At 42.3% G+C, this 24,490-nt stretch overlaps 1 protein-coding gene across 1 annotated transcript; it reads right to left on the minus strand.

The window, feature by feature from the left end:
* Positions 1–2,324: 2,324 nt before the first annotated feature.
* Positions 2,325–23,814, minus strand: LOC131849917 (mitochondrial coenzyme A transporter SLC25A42). The gene is made up of 8 exons (XM_059200048.1): positions 23,538–23,814; positions 19,553–19,668; positions 16,883–17,036; positions 15,554–15,742; positions 15,030–15,209; positions 14,336–14,421; positions 7,431–7,593; positions 2,325–2,926 (listed from the first exon to the last, which is right to left on the minus strand). Exons 2-8 carry the CDS (start codon positions 19,614–19,616, stop codon positions 2,788–2,790), a joined length of 975 nt encoding a protein of 324 aa, XP_059056031.1. The 5' UTR covers positions 19,617–19,668; positions 23,538–23,814; the 3' UTR covers positions 2,325–2,787.
* Positions 23,815–24,490: the final 676 nt, after the last annotated feature.

Here is a 24,490-nt window from a genome sequence, read left to right on the forward strand (position 1 = left end):
AGAGTGAGCGGGACAGACAGACTTCTTAACCGACGACTTCTGGAGTAATAAAAGAAATATTTGTTCAAAAAAGAACTTAATAAATCTATATATAAGGCACATTATTATTGTAACGATAATTAGAACTATGGGACTGTATAACATAGTATAAAACAAAGTCGCTGTCGTTGTCTGTCCGTCCCTATGTATGCTTAAATCTTTAAAACTACGCAACGGATTTTAGTGCAGTTTCCAGCAATAGACAGAGTGATTCAAGAGGAAGGTTTATATATATAATACATGCATAATATTGTAGAGAAACACTGATCAATTTAGAGGTTTATAATGTGATGTCGTAAATAAACACATTATTTTGCGTTTACATTGCAAACGCTGGCTGAACATCACGAGATATATCAAAATAATGTACTACAGTATCCCATCAAAAACATAAATGTGAAATGATAGCCGAGTTTAATATTATGATATATACCTTGATTGTTGACTTCTACGACAAAAGAGGTGAAATCTAAATGGGTGCCAAGTTCAATGGTCTGTCCTGAAATGTATTTATAACTATAAAATATCATTTCTTCTTATAACTTAGGATAATATACTGTAGCCTAAGTTCTAACTTGGCCAGTTCTCGTATACGAAATATACTGTAGCCCTCGCAAGTTCTAAACATGTTACTTGTCGGTTCCTATTTTAATATTAGTAGTAACTAGCAATCGAAAGTAATAATTGGTATATGAGAACTGGACAAGTTAGAACTTAGGCTACAGTATATTATCCTAAGTTATAAGAAGAAATGATATTTTATATTGTTATAAATACATTTCAGGACAGACCATTGAACTTGGCACCCATTTAGATCTCATCTCTTTTGTCGTAGAAGTCAACAATCAAGGCATATATCATAATATTAAACTCGGCTATCATTTCACATACATATATGTTTTTGATGGGATAAATATACACACGGTGCTGCTCGCCAGTTGTCTTACTTGAAACTCGGCTTGACACGCTACCGCGCATCTAGACACGCGGTAGCGTGTCAAGCCGAGTTACACCTTAAGAAGGTCAACAAAATAGTCCGCGATGGTATATATATATATAGTATAGAAAGAGTTGAGAAATTAAAAAATTCGTAATACATTCGTGCGAAGTCGGGATGTAAGTTTATGTAAAACTTTAAACCAGCAAAAACATATATACATATAAACAAAATTGTAGTGTCTGTTTGTAATATTGAAATAACCGTTTTTTACTACATGCATATGAATATAAATACGGTACATACACAAAATAACATTTTTACAATTTCTGTCAGTCTGTCTGTTTGTACCGACTAATCTCTCAAATGGTTGGACCGATTTTGACGGGACTTTTATTGGCAGGTGGCTGATGTAATGAGGAGTGACTTGGGCTACTTTTATTTTAGAAAAATAAAGTTAAATTCCACGCGGACGAAGTCGCTGATACAGCTAGTCAACTGTATAATATCTGTATTAAAAGTAGGGACAAAGTTTCATTTTGTAATCTCTCTGTATGTATATATATATATTTCATATTAATAATAGACTATGTTATAAATACCTTATATACTAACATACATCATTATTACATAGTATAAAACAAAGTCGCTGTCGCTGTCTGTCTCTATGTATGCTTAAATCTTTAAAACCACGCAACGGATTTTGAAGCGATTTTTTAATAGATAGAGTGATTCAAGAGGAAGGTTTATATATACAATACATGTACACCAGTGCGAATCCGGGGCGAATAGCTAGTTATACGTATAAATAAATATTTTTAACAAAATAAAATTCATTTAAACATTAATAATATATCACTACGACAACAAGACAAGTGGGGAAGACAGAGTCACGTCAAAAGTTGATATTTAATTTAATAATATTAAAACTAATTTAATTTAAATTAAATTAAAATATTGCACTAAACAATCCAATTTTTACATTTTCCTTATAAATAACATTTTATTTTAATTATTCTGAGCATTTTCGAGACAAATGCATTGCTACATTTATTTTTTTGGTATGTATTGCATGGCCTCGGTGGTGTAGCGGTTATACAGTCCGGTTTACTTCCGATGGTTGCATGTTCGATTCCTCACGCAGTGCAAATATTTGTATTCATGATTGTTTGTATCGGTCTGGGTGTTTTCTATGTATATTATGACACAAATTCATTGCTATATATTTTTTTAATATTTATTTATTTATATCAGTTATCTAGTACCCATAACACCAGCTCTGCTTACTGTGGGACTAGATGGCGCTGTGTTAATTATCCAAGGATATTCAGGCGATTCATAATTTATAATTTATGTCTATATTGTTATAATCTTTGCTATTATAATATTTCAGGCGTTTCATAATTTATAATTTATGTCTATATTGTTATAATCTTTGCTATGATAATATTTCATGCGATTCATAATTTATAATTTATGTCTATATTGTTATAATCTTTGCTATGATAATATTACAGGCGCTTCATAATGTAATGCATTGTTATTTTAAAACACTTCACTTCATTTAATATTTCCTACATATACATCAGAATAACATGTAGGCTAATAAATTTCACGCGGGTTAAACCGCGGGTACAGCTAGTATAATATAAACAGGAAATATCCAGACCATATTGGAATCGAACCTGTGACCATCGGAATGTCATGCTAAACCGCTGCACCACCGGGGCTGTTAGTAACATGTTAATAACATATGAACCTCGATCGTCGAGTTACAAACATACAAACACGAGTGCAGCAGCGTGGCTTCACTAGCTCTGCAGAGTGACGGCCAGGTCTCGCAGTTGGGTTCTTATGGCGTCGTAGGTGGCGAAGGAGATGCCCACAGCTATAGGGCCTTTGACCCAGTTCATGCTGAGACCTTTGAAGAACCCCCGCCAGCCCTCCGTCCTGTGGACCAGTACATCATTACATAGTGTAAAACAAAGTCGCTGTCGCTGTCTGTCCGTATGTATGCTTAAATCTTTAAAACTACGCAACGGATTTTGAGGCGTATTCTATACCCTCGCCAGCCCTCCGTCCTGTGGACCAGTACATCATTACATAATATAAAACAAAGTCGCTGTCGCTGTCTGTCCGTATGTATGCTTAAATCTTTAAAACTACGCAACGGATTTTGAGGCGACTTTCTTTAATAAATAGAGTAACTCAACAGGAAGGTTTATATATATAATGTCATCAACAGTTATTCATGATTACTATGTTTGTTCTATTTTAACTGCCTGAGGGTAGTACGCTTCTTTATCATATTTAATAACCATTTTATCTAATTGCTATGTTAAAGTAAAAGTAAGTGTATTGACTATTTAAAAACTGGGAGCTACCTCCCAGTTTTCAATTGTTCAATGGCGATGAGATCATTAAGATTGCAGCAAGCGTTACGAACGGACGTGTGGAAAAGATTTTGTAAAATACTGTTGAAAATATAAGAAAAGTGATTATCAACTGTGAGTATTGTTTTATTTATAAAGTTATCTTGTTATTATCATGTAAATCCAATAGAATACCATCATCCATGCCTGTGAAGCTGACAATAATATAGGTACACTGTGCGAAGCCGGGGCAAGTAGTTAGTAGATTATAAAACTAGTCTGTACGTATACTTCAGCCTCACCTATTTGGATCTAGCAGCTTGCTTTGTATACAAAATCCTTATTATTAATATTGTAAATGTGAAATTACCTACTGAAGAAACATCATGACATTTTGTTCACATGTTCTTGGAGGTATTAGAATGAACTTAACATACTTTTTATTTAAAACGAAAAAATAAACAAATATGTTTTATAAAAAAACAATAAAATCAATATTTTGCTATTTGAACTTATAAATCAGAGCCATCTAGCGGCCACTAATGAAGTTATAAATCAGCGCCATCTAGCGGCCACTAATGAAGTTATAAATCAGAGCCATCTAGCGGCCACTAATGAAGTTATAAATCAGAGCCATCTAGCGGACACTAATGAAGTTATAAATCAGCACCATCTAGCGGCCACTAATGAAGTTATAAATCAGAGCCATCTAGCGGCCACTAATGAAGTTATAAATCAGAGCCATCTAGCGGCCACTAATGAAGTTATAAATCAGAGCCATCTAGCGGCCACTAATGAAGTTATAAATCAGAGCCATCTAGCGGCCACTAATGAAGTTATAAATCAGAGCCATCTAGCGGCCACTAATGAAGTTATAAATCAGCGCCATCTAGCGGCCACTAATGAAGTTATAGATCAGCGCCATCTAGCGGCCACTAATGAAGTTATAAATCAGAGCCATCTAGCGGCCACTAATGAAGTTATAAATCAGCGCCATCTAGCGGCCACTAATGAAGTTATAAATCAGAGCCATCTAGCGGCCACTAATGAAGTTATAAATCAGCGCCATCTAGCGGCCACTAATGAAGTTATAAATCAGCGCCATCTAGCGGCCACTAATGATAAATCAGCTAGATCAAAGCTCTTAGGGCAAGTATACATAAAAAAAAGATATAAAGAAAAACTACTTGTCACACACACACACACATTGTCTCATATTTGGGGACAGTTTTTGGTTTTTTTTTTTATAATTTGTACCTTCAAGCATGGCACTTATACATATTCTTAAGCTACTTGGTGTCGCAATTTTTGTGCGGCGCCGCACGATGTCGAGCGGGTAGGAGGCGGTCTGCAGGCGGGGGTCACTGACCTGCGCACGTGCGCGGCGGCCGCCAGCGCGGAGTGTGCGCGGCGCGCGGTCTGCAGGCGGCGCCGCACGATGTCGAGCGGGTAGGAGGCGGTCTGCAGGCGGGGGTCACTGACCTGCGCACGTGCGCGGCGGCCGCCAGCGCGGAGTGTGCGCGGCGCGCGGTCTGCAGGCGGCGCCGCACGATGTCGAGCGGGTAGGAGGCGGTCTGCAGGCGGGGGTCACTGACCTGCGCACGTGCGCGGCGGCCGCCAGCGCGGAGTGTGCGCGGCGCGCGGTCTGCAGGCGGCGCCGCACGATGTCGAGCGGGTAGGAGGCGGTCTGCAGGCGGGGGTCACTGACCTGCGCACGTGCGCGGCGGCCGCCAGCGCGGAGTGTGCGCGGCGCGCGGTCTGCAGGCGGCGCCGCACGATGTCGAGCGGGTAGGAGGCGGTCTGCAGGCGGGGGTCACTGACCTGCGCACGTGCGCGGCGGCCGCCAGCGCGGAGTGTGCGCGGCGCGCGGTCTGCAGGCGGCGCCGCACGATGTCGAGCGGGTAGGAGGCGGTCTGCAGGCGGGGGTCACTGACCTGCGCACGTGCGCGGCGGCCGCCAGCGCGGAGTGTGCGCGGCGCGCGGTCTGCAGGCGGCGCCGCACGATGTCGAGCGGGTAGGAGGCGGTCTGCAGGCGGGGGTCACTGACCTGCGCACGTGCGCGGCGGCCGCCAGCGCGGAGTGTGCGCGGCGCGCGGTCTGCAGGCGGCGCCGCACGATGTCGAGCGGGTAGGAGGCGGTCTGCAGGCGGGGGTCACTGACCTGCGCACGTGCGCGGCGGCCGCCAGCGCGGAGTGTGCGCGGCGCGCGGTCTGCAGGCGGCGCCGCACGATGTCGAGCGGGTAGGAGGCGGTCTGCAGGCGGGGGTCACTGACCTGCGCACGTGCGCGGCGGCCGCCAGCGCGGAGTGTGCGCGGCGCGCGGTCTGCAGGCGGCGCCGCACGATGTCGAGCGGGTAGGAGGCGGTCTGCAGGCGGGGGTCACTGACCTGCGCACGTGCGCGGCGGCCGCCAGCGCGGAGTGTGCGCGGCGCGCGGTCTGCAGGCGGCGCCGCACGATGTCGAGCGGGTAGGAGGCGGTCTGCAGGCGGGGGTCACTGACCTGCGCACGTGCGCGGCGGCCGCCAGCGCGGAGTGTGCGCGGCGCGCGGTCTGCAGGCGGCGCCGCACGATGTCGAGCGGGTAGGAGGCGGTCTGCAGGCGGGGGTCACTGACCTGCGCACGTGCGCGGCGGCCGCCAGCGCGGAGTGTGCGCGGCGCGCGGTCTGCAGGCGGCGCCGCACGATGTCGAGCGGGTAGGAGGCGGTCTGCAGGCGGGGGTCACTGACCTGCGCACGTGCGCGGCGGCCGCCAGCGCGGAGTGTGCGCGGCGCGCGGTCTGCAGGCGGCGCCGCACGATGTCGAGCGGGTAGGAGGCGGTCTGCAGGCGGGGGTCACTGACCTGCGCACGTGCGCGGCGGCCGCCAGCGCGGAGTGTGCGCGGCGCGCGGTCTGCAGGCGGCGCCGCACGATGTCGAGCGGGTAGGAGGCGGTCTGCAGGCGGGGGTCACTGACCTGCGCACGTGCGCGGCGGCCGCCAGCGCGGAGTGTGCGCGGCGCGCGGTCTGCAGGCGGCGCCGCACGATGTCGAGCGGGTAGGAGGCGGTCTGCAGGCGGGGGTCACTGACCTGCGCACGTGCGCGGCGGCCGCCAGCGCGGAGTGTGCGCGGCGCGCGGTCTGCAGGCGGCGCCGCACGATGTCGAGCGGGTAGGAGGCGGTCTGCAGGCGGGGGTCACTGACCTGCGCACGTGCGCGGCGGCCGCCAGCGCGGAGTGTGCGCGGCGCGCGGTCTGCAGGCGGCGCCGCACGATGTCGAGCGGGTAGGAGGCGGTCTGCAGGCGGGGGTCACTGACCTGCGCACGTGCGCGGCGGCCGCCAGCGCGGAGTGTGCGCGGCGCGCGGTCTGCAGGCGGCGCCGCACGATGTCGAGCGGGTAGGAGGCGGTCTGCAGGCGGGGGTCACTGACCTGCGCACGTGCGCGGCGGCCGCCAGCGCGGAGTGTGCGCGGCGCGCGGTCTGCAGGCGGCGCCGCACGATGTCGAGCGGGTAGGAGGCGGTCTGCAGGCGGGGGTCACTGACCTGCGCACGTGCGCGGCGGCCGCCAGCGCGGAGTGTGCGCGGCGCGCGGTCTGCAGGCGGCGCCGCACGATGTCGAGCGGGTAGGAGGCGGTCTGCAGGCGGGGGTCACTGACCTGCGCACGTGCGCGGCGGCCGCCAGCGCGGAGTGTGCGCGGCGCGCGGTCTGCAGGCGGCGCCGCACGATGTCGAGCGGGTAGGAGGCGGTCTGCAGGCGGGGGTCACTGACCTGCGCACGTGCGCGGCGGCCGCCAGCGCGGAGTGTGCGCGGCGCGCGGTCTGCAGGCGGCGCCGCACGATGTCGAGCGGGTAGGAGGCGGTCTGCAGGCGGGGGTCACTGACCTGCGCACGTGCGCGGCGGCCGCCAGCGCGGAGTGTGCGCGGCGCGCGGTCTGCAGGCGGCGCCGCACGATGTCGAGCGGGTAGGAGGCGGTCTGCAGGCGGGGGTTCACTGACCTGCGCACGTGCGCGGCGGCCGCCAGCGCGGAGTGTGCGCGGCGCGCGGTCTGCAGGCGGCGCCGCACGATGTCGAGCGGGTAGGAGGCGGTCTGCAGGCGGGGGTCACTGACCTGCGCACGTGCGCGGCGGCCGCCAGCGCGGAGTGTGCGCGGCGCGCGGTCTGCAGGCGGCGCCGCACGATGTCGAGCGGGTAGGAGGCGGTCTGCGCCAGCGCGCCCGCCGCGCCGCCCAGCGCCACGTTCACCAGCGCGCCCTGCTCCCGACCGAAGTGCTCTGACGACCGATGACCAAATTATCATACGCGAGAAACAATGGAAGCGTTGTCGTCTCTATCGCACGCAGCCGGCGTCATATAGGCATACTAGTCTGCCAGCTGACGATCACATTATAGGCGCGTCACGCGCAAAAGAGATGGAAACTTTATTGTCTCTATCGCACACAGCTGGCGTCGTGCAGCTATTACGTTGTAAACAATAAGTTAGAACAATATATATATATACGATATATACGCGCTTGTGGCGTGAACAAAAAGAAAAACAAACATTGTGTCGTCTCTACCGCACACATCTGGATTATTATACACGCGGTGGCACGACCAGAATGAGAAGGAAGCGTTGTTATCTCTATCGCACACAGCTGGCATCATGCTGCTATTACATTGTAACCGATAAGTTACAAGAGTGGTGCATGTTTATGAGCCGATAATTAGAAAGATAGATAGTAGATAAGTAGGTAGTAAGATTATATAAAAAATATTACAAACAAGGAACAGTCAGACACAAGATGGCGTCCTATGAACAGTGACTCGGACAAAAAGGGCATTGAGAGTGATAGGCTGCAATAAAGGAGTGATGGAATGCTGTAAATAAGTGATAGAAAGCTGTAGAGGAGTGATAGAAAGATGTAAAGGAGTGATAGGGACTGTAAAGGAGTGATAGGAAGCTGTAGAGGAGTGATAGGAAGCTGTTAAGGAGTGATAGGGTACTGTAAAGGAGTGATAGGAAGCTGTTAAGGAGTGATAGGGTACTGTAAAGGAGTGATAGGAAGCTGTAAAGGAGTGATAGGAAGCTGTTAAGGAGTGATAGGGTACTGTTCGCGCCATTTATAAACATATCAAGTGGTATGGTATTATTCCCCATATCCTAATCCCTTTCCCGCGCACAGTATGTCAACTGAGGTCGCCCGACGACCTCGTCTACTAACGTGAATGGTGACATCTCGTCCCAACCGCTCCGCTTTAAATTAATTAATATAATATTGACATTAACAATAAGTAACTTTGTGTGCGTGCCTGTGTTAAACTTAGTATTCATCGAGTGCAGCAGCTGTGCAAGAATACACCCGCTCTACAGTCGCAGGTACGTACTGTGCATCCCCCTTTATTTCAATTCCATACAGTCCACTTACCTTACCCGCTAACCCCCATTTCTTCATGGTACGCCTTCGAACCGGATACCTACCGCTTAAATACTATAATTAGGACGAGATTTACATCCCCGCATTGATAGATACATAATTTCATTATATTATACCGCCCGCTATAAGCCATACCGCTTCTTTGTACCTATTCGTATATTCACCCGCGCATACGCATTTTCTGTACTTAATATATTAGTACGCCATACCTATAAGCCTAGTCTTGGGTATATTTTCTAATAATTACCGCATTTACCGCTTAATTAATAATAATACTTTATTATTTGTATAATACATATTACGCAGTAAGCGTACATACCTACCTACATTAATTTGTATTTTTCAACGCCAATAATCGTAACGATAATGGAGTCAAATTTAAAAATGCTAGAAGCTAAAAACAGAGCTATATTTCAACGTATTACAAGATTGCGTGATACTTGTAAAAATCTGTCACCGTCGTCAATCGACTTACGCTCCGCAGAGGCATTCATGGCGGACAGTGAAACCATTGATACACTGCGCCATGAATATATACAAAATTTAGATTCTATAAACGAGTTACAAATGCAGTTGAATCCTAAATTTGAACCTGATTACCAGGCACTTTTAACGTTTGAAGATATTTTTAGTCGAATAAAAAGATGTCGTTTAATATTAAGCGAAGCGAATAAGCCTTCGTCTTCACAATCGGTACCGCATAATAAATCTAGTATCAAACTAGAACCCCTCTGTATTCCTTGTTTTGACGGGAATATGTCCACGTGGTCTAGCTTTTATGAATCCTTTAGGAGTAATATTCATTGTAACACCGATTTAACCGATTCACAAAGAATTCAGTATTTACTTAGTAAATTAACTGGAAGCGCTCAAAAAAAAATGGCCGGTATAATTCCGTCTGGTGATAATTATACTTCCATATGGGAAAGTTTAGTAAAGAAATATCAGGATAAAAGGGCCTTAGGTTCATATTACATTTCTACATTATTTAACATTAAATCGGCCAAAAATAATTCCGCTTCATTAAATAATTTCATCGAAACTTTCGATGCCGCTGTTGCTGCTATGCGTCAATTAAAGATTGATGATATGCAAGATTTTATTTTATTGAACTTAGCCTTACGAAAGGTGGATTTAAGTACTACACAGGCTTTCGAAATGACCGCTAGAAATAAAGATATTCCGAGTTATATGGATTTTGTGGAATTTATAAAAAGTCAGGTGAAAATATTAGACCGCACGAGTAATAATATTAATTCAGTAAGCCGCAACACATTAACTAATATTAAAAACAACCGCCCGCAAAATGTACATTCGTTTGTTACACGAAGTGACACTTCTAGTCACCGCGCTCCTTGTTCTATGTGTAATACTTCGGAACATTTTCAGTTATATACCTGTTCCACATTTAAATCAATGCTGCCGAAAAATCGATTAGATTTTATTAAATCTAAACGAGGTTGTGTAAATTGCCTTAGTATAACGCATTCTGTGTCCACTTGTAATTCTAAATACAAATGTAGAACTTGTAATAAGCGACATCATTCCTTATTACATTTAGATAAGGCACAAAATAATAATACACCGCTCTGCACTCATCGATCTAGTGTGATGAGTGATCGATCTACGATCGCCGCTCCCGCACTCCCGCCAGTCCCCTGTCGTAATGCAACGCAATGTAATTTGACTCCTGACGGGGACTCAAAAGCGCCCATTGAAATCGCGATGCCCGCACCTTTGTCGTTGTGCACTCGAGTACCTACCACTACAGCAGCCATGCCTGGTGTTGTATGTCCAACGAGTAAAGTGCGTACAGAGGTACTTCTGTCTACAGCATCTGTTATTGTTCGTAACTATAACAAAAATATAATACGTACTGTTCGTTGCCTTTTAGACAATGCTTCGCAACATAACCTTATTACGATTGATTGTTGTAAACAATTAAACTTAAACATTATTCCGCTTACGAATTCATTTTTAAAAGGTGTCGGATTAACAACGAGGCCTATAAAGGGCTATGTTAAAATAATGATTTCCGATAAACATAACGAACAAAGCTTCACTATAACCGCGTTAGTTGTCGATTGTATTACCGATCGGCTACCTATTGAATATATAGATACGTCTGTTATAAGTCATTTAGTCGACTTACCGCTTGCAGATCCTCACTGGCATATGCCAGGTGAGATCGAACTTGTATTAGGAGCAAATTTGTTCCCTTATATTCTTTTAAGTGGAAAAATAATAAGTCCACCCGCACCGCCAGCCATAGAAACTATTTTTGGTTATGTTTTTATTGGTGACGTTCCCTGTAATAATGCGACCACATCTGATCGTGATCATACCGCGCCTCAACAAGACTCATCTTCCTCTGCTTTCTTAACATGTATTGAAAATAATCTTAATGATTCTCTCTCTAAATTCTGGGAATTAGAGGAGGTTCCTATAAATAAATATTTAAGTCCCGCAGAAAAGGAATGCGAGCAAATGTACTCTTCTACCGTGTCCCGCGACTCGTCAGGTCGTTATTGTACTGTTTTACCGTTTTATAAGGATCCTAGCGAGTTAGGTAATTCCCGTATCACCGCTTTTCGTCGCTTGCTATCGCTAGAACGCAAACTAGAAAGTACAGGTTTGCGCGCTGATTATAATGCCATCATAAAAGACTATATAGACAACCAATATTTATCTGAAGTTTTAAATACATCCGATAATATGGATGACGGTTACGTCATACCGCATCACCCTGTCATTAGGCAGGATAAAGACACCACCAAGGTCAGAATAGTCCTTGATGCAAGTGCTAAATGTCATAACGGCATTTCTCTAAATGATATTTTACATACGGGTCCTAATCTCCAAGCTGATTTATTTTTAATTTTATTAAATTTTCGTTTATTTCCAATCGCTATAACCGCGGATATAAAACAAATGTACCTACAAATTTTAGTAACCGACGAGTATCGTAAATATCAAAAAATACTGTACCGCTTTAATACGTCTGAACCCATACGTACCTTTCAACTTAATAGAGTTGCATTTGGTCTTAAGTCAAGTCCTTACCTTGCCATGCGTACAATTCGTCAGCTTTGTGATGATGAACGCGATAACTTTCCGCTGGCTGCTTCTATAGCTGAAAGGGAACTGTATATGGACGATTTAGCTACGTCTATACTAAATGAGGTTGATGCTGTCGAGGCTACCGCTCAATTAATTAATATGTTTAAGTCAGGTGGCTTTCAATTAGTTAAATGGTCTAGTAATTCAAAGAACCTACTAGAGAGCATTCCTACACCGCTGAAACTTGCACAGCAAGTTGAGTTTGATAGACGTGAGTCCCTTAAGATATTAGGGCTCGAATGGAACCCGCAAGATGATATTTTCGTTTTTAAAATCAATTGTGATGACCGCTTGTGTACAAAACGTACCATACTTTCCCTAATTGCCCGATTATGGGACGTATTAGGTTTTGCTGCGCCTGTCGTACTTACCGCTAAACTACTTATTAAAGATCTTTGGCTGCAGAAAGTCGGATGGGATGATGTACCTCCGACAAATATAACCGCTATTTTTACTACATTTAAACAACAATTACCGCTTCTTGCTAATTTAAAAATACCGCGTCATTTATCTGTCACGCAAGACTGTATAATAAATATCGTTGCGTTTTCGGATGCTAGTTTAAAAGCTTACGGCTGCGTTATTTACTTACATGTGACAGATCCCGCAGGCAATATATACGTGAGATTAGTCTGTGCGAAATCAAAAGTCGCACCCGTTAAGGTAGTCTCACTTGCGCGACTAGAACTTTGCGCCGCCGTTTTAATGTCTAAACTAACTAAACTAGTTTACGATGCTTACTCTTCACGCACGTCTGTACAGAACGTCTATGCATTTTCTGACTCGAAAATTGCACTCTCATGGATTCATTCTTCACCACATCGGTGGAATATCTTCGTTAGCAATCGTGTGGCTAAATGTCAGGAAAATTTACAATCAAAACATTTCTATCACGTGGCTGGATTCAATAATCCAAGCGACTGTCTTTCAAGAGGTTTACTGCCTAAACAATTACTTACCCATGAGTTGTGGTGGAACGGTCCCGCGTGGCTGAGTAGCCCCGTCTGCTCTTGGCCGGTAGAGTCATTTACACCTGAAAAATATGAAAACTTACCTGAATATAATACTAAGACGTTCGTTACAGCTGCTTCCAATACTGTAGTCTCACCGCTTTGTGATCTTGCATCTAAAGTTTCATCCTGGAACAAATTATTACGAATTACTATTTATATACTGCGATTTATACGCGTATTGCCCCGCTCTAAATATATTGAAACCGCTCATTTAAATATCGCTGAAAAATATATACTTACAGCAATTGAGGTCGCTCATTTTTCTCATGTTATTAGTGATCTTAAAAAGGGTAATTTACCTACTGGAACTCTGCGTAAATTAGATCTTTTTATTGATGACGATGGCATAATTAGGATAGGTATATTATTAAATGCTAACTTACCTTTCGAGGCAAAACATCCCGTTTTATTGCCTAAGCGCGACCATATTACTTCCTTAATAATAGATCATTTTCACCGCGTTAACTGTCACACAGGTGCCATTCTTCTTCGTTCTTTAATTCACCAACGGTGGTTTAAGAATACAGACAATGTTAAGGTTGGTACTGTAGTGCTTATACATGATGATAACGTCTCACCACTGCGGTGGCCAATGGGTATCATTGTGAAAATATATCCAGACTCAGATGGTATTGCTCGCGTAGCATCTGTTAAAACTCAAAATGGTTTGCTCAAGCGACCAATCGTTAAATTAAGCCCTTTACCTTCTCAATAAACTCTATTTTTCTTATAAACCGCATTTAATTATTATTTACCGCTAGGTGTATTCTATTAAGTTTTTCTTATTATATTACGCTCTATAACTAATTATAAGTATGTTAGGAATATATACTATAATGTACATCCGCTTCATATATTGCTCTTCTTTGTATTTTCTTTGAGAAACCCTTAGTTTCTCAAGGCGGGGGAGGATGTTCGCGCCATTTATAAACATATCAAGTGGTATGGTATTATTCCCCATATCCTAATCCCTTTCCCGCGCACAGTATGTCAACTGAGGTCGCCCGACGACCTCGTCTACTAACGTGAATGGTGACATCTCGTCCCAACCGCTCCGCTTTAAATTAATTAATATAATATTGACATTAACAATAAGTAACTTTGTGTGCGTGCCTGTGTTAAACTTAGTATTCATCGAGTGCAGCAGCTGTGCAAGAATACACCCGCTCTACAGTCGCAGGTACGTACTGTGCATCCCCCTTTATTTCAATTCCATACAGTCCACTTACCTTACCCGCTACCACCCATTTCTCCAGGTACTGTAAAGGAGTGATAGGAAGCTGTTAAGGAGTGATAGGGTACTGTAAAGGAGTGATAGGAAGCTGTAAAGGAGTGATAGGGTACTGTAAAGGAGTGATAGGAAGCTGTAAAGGAGTGATAGGGTACTGTAGAGGAGTGATAGGATGTATAAGTTGCGTCGAAGTCGAATAAGGAACCACTTTATAAATTAAAAAGATAGAACTCACCTAAATATTTGTGTTTGAGAGTGTCATACGTGTAGAAGGAGACGCCAGCGTACGGGATCACGCCCAGCACGGTCGCCCAGTAACCTCTGCAAGTAGTAACAGAAGGTGACTCACATAGTGATCTATCAACGCACAGCCCAAACCACTGGACGGATCGGGCTGAAATTTGACATGCAGGTAGATGTTATGACGTAGGCATCCGCTAAGAATGGATTTTGATTAATTCTACCCCCAAGGGGATAAAATAGGGGATGAGAGTTTGTATGAAACTTTGTCAAATTTAAACTGATCGGGCTGAGACTTTGCATGCATAAAGCTACTATGACGTAGGCATCCCTTAAGAAAGGATTTTGATAAATTCCACCCCTAAGAGGATAAAATGGGGGATGAGAGTTTGTATGAAACTTTGTCAAATTTAAACTGATCGGGCTGAGACTTTGCATGCATAAAGCTACTATGACGTAGGCATCCTCTAAGAAAGGAAAAAAAGTAAAGCCATAAAAACTATACCTAATTAATAATAATACTTCTTAACGCGAGCGAAACCGCGGGCAAAAGCTAGTATCACATATATTTATAATCTATTCAATATAGCCTTATAGCGACCGGTTTCCTTAACTGTAAAAGTGACTAATCAAAAGTTTGTTCGTAATAAACGTCGTCCGGCGGTGCGTCATACTCTGCGACGTCATACCTGTAGAGCGTGCGCACGCCCTCCTCGCGGACGACGGTGGTGAAGACGGCGCGCAGCGTGCGGTAGTGGTCCGCGCTGGTGACGGCCATGCGCGCGCGCGCCAGGTCCAGCGGGTACGTCATACTCTGCGACGTCACGCCCGCCAGCGAGCCGGCCAGCGCCAGCAGCGCCGGGTGCGCCCTGCACGTACCGACCGACATTGTTAACATATAAATGTGACAGTAGGCATGTTTGTTACGCTTTCACGGAAAAACTACTAAACCGATCATCATGAAATTTTGTGCACATGTTCTTGGAGGTATCAGAATGAACATAGGATACCATTTATTTAAAAAAAAAACAATATACTTCAGAATAAAATATAGGTTATAAATTTCACACGGCTGAAACCGCATGCATAGCTAGAGAGGTATAATTATGAGAGATGGCTAAGGAGATCTTCCTCTGCTGCGCTGAGTCCACGCCGAACAGCCTCGTCCACTGCTCGTGCGTGGTGAGCTGCTCGCTGCAAGTGGTACACTCACCGCGCGGCCTGCGGCGAGTCCACGCCGAGCAGCCTCTTCCACTGCTCGTGCGCGGTGAACTGCACTGCGGCGTAGGGCACGATGCGCGCCATGGTGGCGGAGTTCCCGCGCCACAGCGCGCGCAGCCCCTCGCGCGCCGCAGACTGCCGCAGGAAGCACCACGCCGCGCGCCACGAGTACGGGGTCTCGCTGGCGAACACCACAGGCCGTTATTATTGGGGGGAGGAGATCGTGGCTAAAGTGATCTGGAGGACCCATTCATAATAACTAGTGGTCGAGTATGGCGTCTTGCTGACAAACAGCAGAATCCGTTATTATTGGAGAGAATGAATTTTCGCTAACGGGACCTGAAGGCCCCATTAATAAGAACTAGTGTTCAAATATGGTGTCTGGCTGACAAAGACCAGAAACCGTTTTTATTAGAGGAAGGAGAGCGTCGGTAATGGAGCCTGGAGGAAAGGAAAGTAATTAGTAAAGGAAGAATATTATCGCTAATGGGACTTGGAAGCCCCATTAATAATAACTAGTAGTCTTATATAGAGTCTTGCAAAAAAGACCAGAAATCATTATTGGGAGAGGATCGTCGCTAAAGGGACCTGGAGGACCCATTACAAGTAAATCGATTAGCTGACCAACACTACACACCGTTATTAGTAAAGGGAGAGGATCGTCGGTAACGGGACCTGGAGAACCCATTACAAGTAAATCGACTAGCTGGCCAACACTACACACCGTTATTAGAAAAGGGAGAGGATCGTCGGTAACGGGACCTGGAGGACCCATTACAAGTAAATCGACTAGCTGGCCAACACTACACACCGTTATTAGTAAAGGGAGAGGATCGTCGGTAACGGGACCTGGAGGACCCATTACAAGTAAATCGACTAGCTGGCCAACACTACACACCGTTATTAGTAAAGGGAGAGGATCGTCGGTAACGGGACCTGGAGGACCCATTACAAGTAAATCGACTAGCTGGCCAACACTACACACCGTTATTAGTAAAGGGAGAGGATCGTCCCTAACGGGACTTGGAGGACCCATTACAAGTAAATCGACTAACTGACCAACACTACACACCGTTATTAGTAAAGGGAGAGAACCGTCGGTAACGGGACCTGGAGGACCCATTAATAAGAACTAATAGTCGAATATAAAGTCTTCCTGACAAATACCACACACGTTATTATTGCTAACGGTAGTTGTAACGCAAATGTTTGTACCGTGCGAGGAATCGAACCCGCGACCATTGGTTAATAAAGCGGTATGCTAAACCACTAGACCAAGACGGCTGTCAGAAACGTTAGTTGTTTTAAAAAAAATACATACGAGATCTGAAAGTTAATCTTGGTGCGGTCCAGCGGCGCTATAACAGTCTTCGCAATGGCCCCGGCAGCGGCGCCCGCCACCAGCGACGTCGCCACGGTGGTCCCATGGCTCAGCGATTGGTGGCCGTTCGATGCCCCGGCGGGCTTCGGTGATTCTGTGACTTTTACCAACAAATCAGATATAGTAGTGGTCCCTGAAGGAGATTTTTCCAAAGAGATATATTAAGAGCTAGACTTTGTAGAAACTCCTCTGGAACCTTCCAGAAAAGAGCTCATTCCTTTTTAAAAGGCCGACAACGTACTTGCAATTCCCCTGGTGTTGCGGGTGCTCATGGGCGGCGGTAATCACTTACCATCAGGTGAGCATGCGGCTCACCTATCTCCTGTGTTATAAAAAAAAGGACCAGCACATGCTGTTGCCATCAGGGCATTGTAATCCAAAATGGCATATCGAGTATATGCAACATACTAGGGTATTGGCTCTTTGTATCAACGGGGAACAGAACTGACATACAACGGTTTAGTAGTTTTGGTGTGAAAGACAGACACGACAAACAGAGTTACTTTCGTCTAAATCTTTAAAACTACGCAACGGATTTTGAAGCGGTTTTTTTAATAGATAGAGTGATTCAAGAGGAAGGTACAACCCGGGCAAAGCCGGGGCGAGTACCTAGTCATTATTTATAAAATTCAAAATTCATTTATTCATGTAGGACATTTTAGCCGCTTATGAACGTCAAGTTTTAAATTATAATTTTTATTTTTTCCCCACCGTCCAGTTCAGTGTATAGATCCAATTGAGAAGAACTGGCAAGAAACTCAATTGAATTACTTATTTTTTTAAAGCCAGTTTATTTACAATGTATATTTATATAGGTGTCTATGTCTAACATTAAATGAAAATTCAGTGCATGAACAACTATTGCCATGCACGCTCGTCATTCAAGTAATCGTAATTTAGAATATTAATAATACATGTACACCCGTGCGAAGCCGGGGCAAGTAGCTAGTATATAATATTAGTAAGGATATATGTTCTGGGCAAAGTCGCGACCAGCCCCCGGGTCACCAGTAACCTCGGTGTATAATTAATTAATTGAATAATAAATCATTACTCCAGATAAACATTACATCATTTTATAATAATAGTAATCACTGACAAACACAATTATAAATATTAATTGCATTAATAAATAATTATAATTTATTTAACGGAAACAATCTAATGAGGTCACGGCACAGTGGTTAATTACAGTCTCGTAACATTGGGGTCGGGAGTTTCAACTTGCAGTAGGTAGTTATAATTTCCGATCCGGGTGGATATTGAAGCGGCTTTTTTTTAATAGATAGAGTGATTCAAGAGGAAGGTTTATATATATAAACTACCTGTCCCGCTAAACGTTGTTTTGCCTTAAAATAAAAATAAAAATTTAGGGGTGGACTACCCCTAACATTTAGGGGATGAAAAATAGATGTTGGCCGATTCTCAGACCTACTCAATACGCTCACAAAATTTCATGAGAATCGGTCAAGCCGTTTCGGAGGAGTATGGGAACGAAAACTGTGACACGAGAATTTTATATATAAGATAATACATGTACACCCGGGCGAAGCCAGGGCGAGTACCTAGTCATTACATAGTCATAAGCAAAATAACTGTCGCTGTCTGTCCCTATGTATGCTTAAATCTTTAAAACTACGCAATGGATTTTGAAGCGAGTTTATTCAATAGATAGAATGATTCAAGAGGAAGGTTTATATGTATAATACATGTACACCCGTGTGATGCCGGGCCGAGTAGCTAGTATATAATAAAATACAACATTGTGAATGTTCGTACCGAACGAGGAATTGAACCCGCGACCATCGAACCTAAAGCGGTATACTAAACCGCTAGACCACCGAGGACGTCAAAAACCCGATCTAGGAAAGTCATCATGTTTGTATTCAAATTCAAAATATCTTTATTCATGTAGGTCTATTATAGACTCTTATGATATCTGCAATATCATATGCTGGTGGTCACTCTATTCTCCCAAATTTGAATTTAAATGAATCTGTATTATTGTAAACATGCACAACATTTATTTGAAAAGAATACGAGCTGAGTTTCTTGTCAGTTCTCATCTCGAAATCATTCCGAACTGACGGTAGATTTGACATATCATAAGAGTCTGTAATAGACCTACATGAATATAGATATATTGAATTTTAATTTTGACATGAATCTCAAATCTACCGTCCGTTCAGAATAATGTTGGTAAATGCTGGATTAGAAATTGAAATTGAAATAATCTTTATTCAAAGAAACTCATTACAAGTATTTTTGAATAGTCATATTTTTGATTCTACCACTCATTCGGTACACAGACTCATCACAAGAAGAACGAGCAAAAAACTTGTGTGTTGCTCTTTTGAATAGATGTTTTTTTATATAAATAATTACAGTATAACAAGTAAGAGGCATGCGATAATCAACATAGAAACCGCTACGCACTCATTATTAGTGCAATCAGATAATATTGTCAGCGCTATGGATTTTAAGTTTTTCTATAAAAACATTATTATCATTAATGAACTCTTTAATTTTATTATAAGTATTTTTACAAAGGAAGTGTTTTATATGACATTTAAATCTTTTTTCAGACAGATTGATTACTGACTGACTTACCCTGGTGAGTGTGCGTTATTTCTTCGCGCAGTAGGGGCGGTATCCGCGCCTCCCCCACCGCCATGCTGATGCCCCCACCCCCTCGTCCTTGCCACCCTTACATACTGTCCAGCATTCTGAAACACAAGTTACAGGTTACTAAGTCCTCATCACTACGACTGATTTAATCTTACTGTATATTTATATTGGACCCAAATAAATTAGTGCTGGTTGGTAGTTTGTATTCATACGTTTCGACTTGTAAATGTAAACTTACAAGGATTATTTAAAAGAGCAACACACAAGTTTCTCGCTAATTCTTCTTGTGATGAGACAGCTTCCCTATAAGCATATAAGACTGATACATACGACAGTTGATTAACGACTACTTGTATGATGACGTAGATCAGTAATTTTATTTAATTAAACATAAATTGTACCTACAAATCGAAATTTTTAGAAATGTGTCATCGCAAGTTGCGCATAATTCGAGTTATCTCGAGTTGAATTCTGCCAACTCGAGTTGAAAGAATTCAACTGGTAAATGAATGAATCAAGTGAAAGAGCGAGAGCATGATTCTGTCATCGAACCGACAATGACATGAAATTTTCTGATCATTTCATATCATACAAATTTCACTCGTCACAAATATTTCAATATTGATTTGAGGTCGTTATCACTTTTTTCGCATATTCGTCCGATTATGTTATCATTAAAATGATTATGCGTTCTATGAGTCCTTCCGCGTCTTTAAAGTGCTATTTCTAAAATAAAAGTAGCCAAGTTTCTCCTTACCACATCAGCGGTAGATTAAAAAAATGTGATGACCATTCAAAAGTGCTTCAATGTGAGTTTATTTAAATAAATGATTTTCTATTCTATTCTTACCACATCAGCTACCTGCCAAAAAAAGTCCTATCAAAATTGGTCCAGCCATTTTAGAGATTAGCCGGAACAAACGGAGAGACAGACAGACAGACAAAAATTATAGTAAAAAATGTTATTTTGGTCTATGTACTGTATTTATATTCATATGCATGTAGTATAAAACGGTTATTTCAATATTACAAACAGACACTCCAATTTTATTTATATGTATCTTCCTCTTGGATCACTATCTATTGCTGAAAACTGTATTGAAATTATTTGTGCAGTTTAAAATATGCAGTGTCATCTATGAAACTGTTACACTCGTGGAACAGCGTCCATGTGTGTATTATTAATTTGTTATCTATATGTAAAATTATTATGATGCATGATGCATGTGCAATTATGAATAAAATAAAATATACAGAGGAAACAACTTCATTTTGTACTATGTAAAGTGTAAGAAGCACTAATTAGGATGACGACTTAGGCTTTGAAGTCGGCTACCGCAAGAGAAACCCCAAGTAGCGCCCGTGACTTGTGACACGGGTGTAGGTTTAAAAGGCCCCTTTAGAATGCATTAACACTCACCTTCACTACTTGCAGCTTCCCTCCAGGCCCAACTAAGACCGGGATAAACCCATTCCTAATACAATTCACTTTAGTATCCAAAACACAACCGGCACGTTCTGCGCTCGTCGACTGAATGCCGCGGCTCACCCAACGAAAGGGGATTATTCAACTACCGACCTCAGTATTTATAGACCGAAGTCAGTGTAATAGGTTGGTCTATAAATACTAGATGGCGCTATTTACAATATTTGTAATAATCCTTACATTGGATACTTCATTAGTACTAAACACAAACTACCGTCTTTTAATATCTATATGTGAACTCTAACAAAAGATTATATTGTGGATTTATAGAGGTACTAAAACTGGGCTTAAAATCATTACATGAATTATACAATCCGTTCCATTGAATTAAAGAATGATTGGCCAGTTTAGTGATAAGATTGGGCTGTAGTAATTAATTGTGTAGTACAGCAGATAGCAAGTACAGATATCTATCTTATGTTATCGTCATGATTATTGGTAGCAAAAATGACTAAATTCTCCCCACTACAACTTCCGTCGCTGCGTGAGCGCGGTAGGGGGCGCACCCGAGGGAGCACTGCGTTCAGCATTCGTTCTAGAAACGTTGAAGTCGACACATCTCCAAATAGTTCTCCATTTATTAATATATATGTAGTATATAGTCTGTGGCATAATTAATATTGTTCATAACGTACTCTGTGCAGTTGACAGAGCCTGTTTTTTTAAAAATGGCGGGAACGGCCTAATTATATGTGAAGCGCAATTTAGCATTTTATTTATTTAAATATTTAAATACAGTACAATATATATTATTTATATCTTGGAATAATCTTATCTTAAATTAAGTTACAATATATTACATAATTATTTTAAGTCAACCATTTCAATTATACATTGTAATTGTACCGATTTTGTTTGTAATATGTAGATTGTAATTATTTAGCGCTGTGACTAATCTGATGATAAAAAATAAGTGTATTAATTTTTGTATTGTCATTCTAAAACCCAGATGCGTGCCTTAGCGGGGCCTCTTATAAAAATTTGTTTGGCCCTTAAGAAGGGTAAAGATTTCGCCTTACCCACTGCGAGGCCCTCTGTCCCTTGTGAAAGTGTGTGATGTCATGTTTTCTTTTTCACCCCACCACATCATAATCGATGCATATTAATAAAATTGGAGTTTCTGTATGTAATATTGAAATAAGTTTTTACTACATGCATATGAATATAAATATGGTACATACACCAAAAAACATTTTTTACAATTTTTGTCTGTCTGTCTGTACATTTGTTCCGGCTAATCTCTGCAATGGCTGGACCGATTTTGAGGTGACTTTTTTAACAGGCAGCAGATGTAATAAGGAGTAACTTAGATTACCTTTATTTTAGAAAAATAAAGATAAATTCCATGTGGACAAAGTCGCAGGATGAACTAGTGAAACATAAATATGAATAACCTCAAGGTAATGACAGTGTCTAATGTAGAAATATAAAAACTTGAGTTAGAACATCTCAGTTTTACAGGAAAAACATAATTTTAGTGACAATACTTTGGAATTCTGCCAAATGTAATTTTTCCTAAACTGTGCCCGACTTCACCCACCTGGAATACTGACCTTGGGTACCGTTTAAACTATTCAAGCTAATTATAAAAAACTAAAGAAAAAAGTTGCATCCTTGCAGCTCCAGAACTAACCTACAAATTACTATTCAAACTCTCATCCCCTATTGTATACCCCCTTGAGGGTTGAGGCAGACTTTGAATGTCATGTTTATTTATTATTCATCAACATCCTAAAATCTACTAGCTTTAAAACCTTTCTATTTCTCCTTTCAACCCTTTTTTGCATTAAAAATTACCCTGTCCTTTGCCAAGATCTAAAGTATCAGTGTACCAAATTTTATTTAAATTGTTTCAGTAGTTTTGACCTGACAGACCTGACAGACTTTCGCTTTTATAATATTACTATGGAATAAATACAATTTTAGATAGATTGTAGAAATTCTCTTTACAGAGAATACAAAATAAGTTTCTTTTAATTTTTTTGTTCCACATATCCTTTAAGAAAGGCAAAGGTAACTACACCCATACATCCCTTATAAATTTCTTTTTCATCTGCAATAACAAACCAGCACAAATACCACGAATAACAGAGCACCAAGTTGCTGTCAATAATATTGGTTACTTCCCAATGAATTTGTCACAATAACCTTCTGAGATATACCTTTAGCACAGGTGAGTGTACCATTTATTAATCCATTAAGAAAAAAACTACTGCCTGTTATCAGCATATTTTTTTTTAATTATCTTTAAAGTATTTGGATAAATACTATTACATATATATTATTAATACTATTACAACTAATTAATTTGATAGCTACACAGATTTAATGATAATTAATATAATAAAGGTAGGGCCAAAGTACAAAGTCTCGGCAATGACCTTACATAATTTACAAGGGACTCGACAAACTATCCTATCAACATATACTATTATAAGAACTAATAGATTTATTCATACTTATTATTACACAAATACTTACCTATTATAATAACCTCGGAGCGTTTCGACGAAAAAAAAAACAAATACGCGATGGCTAAGGAATTGTTTATTATCACTTAAGGTAGACGTACCAATTATAACTTTGGCTAATTAGATCCTTGTTTATTCTAATTTCTTATTAGAAAAGAGATTGAATAATACACGATAGGAAAGGTTACCATCACTTCACATCACGTCAGGCTATATATTTTCACACAGTCACTAGTATTGCGTACTCTACATTTCAGGCACTAAAATATATCTAAAGCACATCTGAAGGGTTTAATACCAACTGACATTGACATTAACAGCCGACTGTCGTAAGATACCATTTTATTTTATAAATGTGTTTTACGACTCTGGATACAAGTACTTTTTAAACCAAATCTCGAATCACTAACTCGAAGTTTTACAATACAAAAAGTAAAGTAAATTCAAAATTTTCAAAATTCTAACTATCTTTATTCATGTAGGTATATTACAGACTCTTAAGATATATCAGTTAGGAATGATTTCGAGATGAGAACAACTGAAACTCAGCTTGTATTCTTTTCAAATAAATGTTATACATGTTTAATACAATGTACTAGATATGTCAATTGTACTGTGTTCGCTGTAGCATGGCGCGTATGATAGTTACTAATTTTAAATTTAACAATTTATTAAAGTTAATACAGTTAGTAATTATTTAATACATCACGAATGTGGTAAAGCTGAAATACTAAGTCATAATTTGTAAATCGGGGGGGTAAAATCACTCTTAAAAGTTAAGAGTGAAACGATACATTAATGAAACTCACCAGCACCATGCTACAGCGCACATGGTATAGGACTGTTTCGTCTGGGGGAAAGGGGATTGTGAGTAATGTAGAATAATGAACTTGCTTCGGCTCCCTCCGATTGAACCCCCTTACAATTCAAACGGGGATCGATATTACGAGCTGAGCCGATTTT

This window comes from Achroia grisella, unplaced genomic scaffold (genome assembly GCF_030625045.1).
Source record: "Achroia grisella isolate CSIRO2021 unplaced genomic scaffold, CSIRO_AGI_Agris_v1 utg6672, whole genome shotgun sequence".
NCBI lineage: Eukaryota > Metazoa > Arthropoda > Insecta > Lepidoptera > Pyralidae > Achroia > Achroia grisella.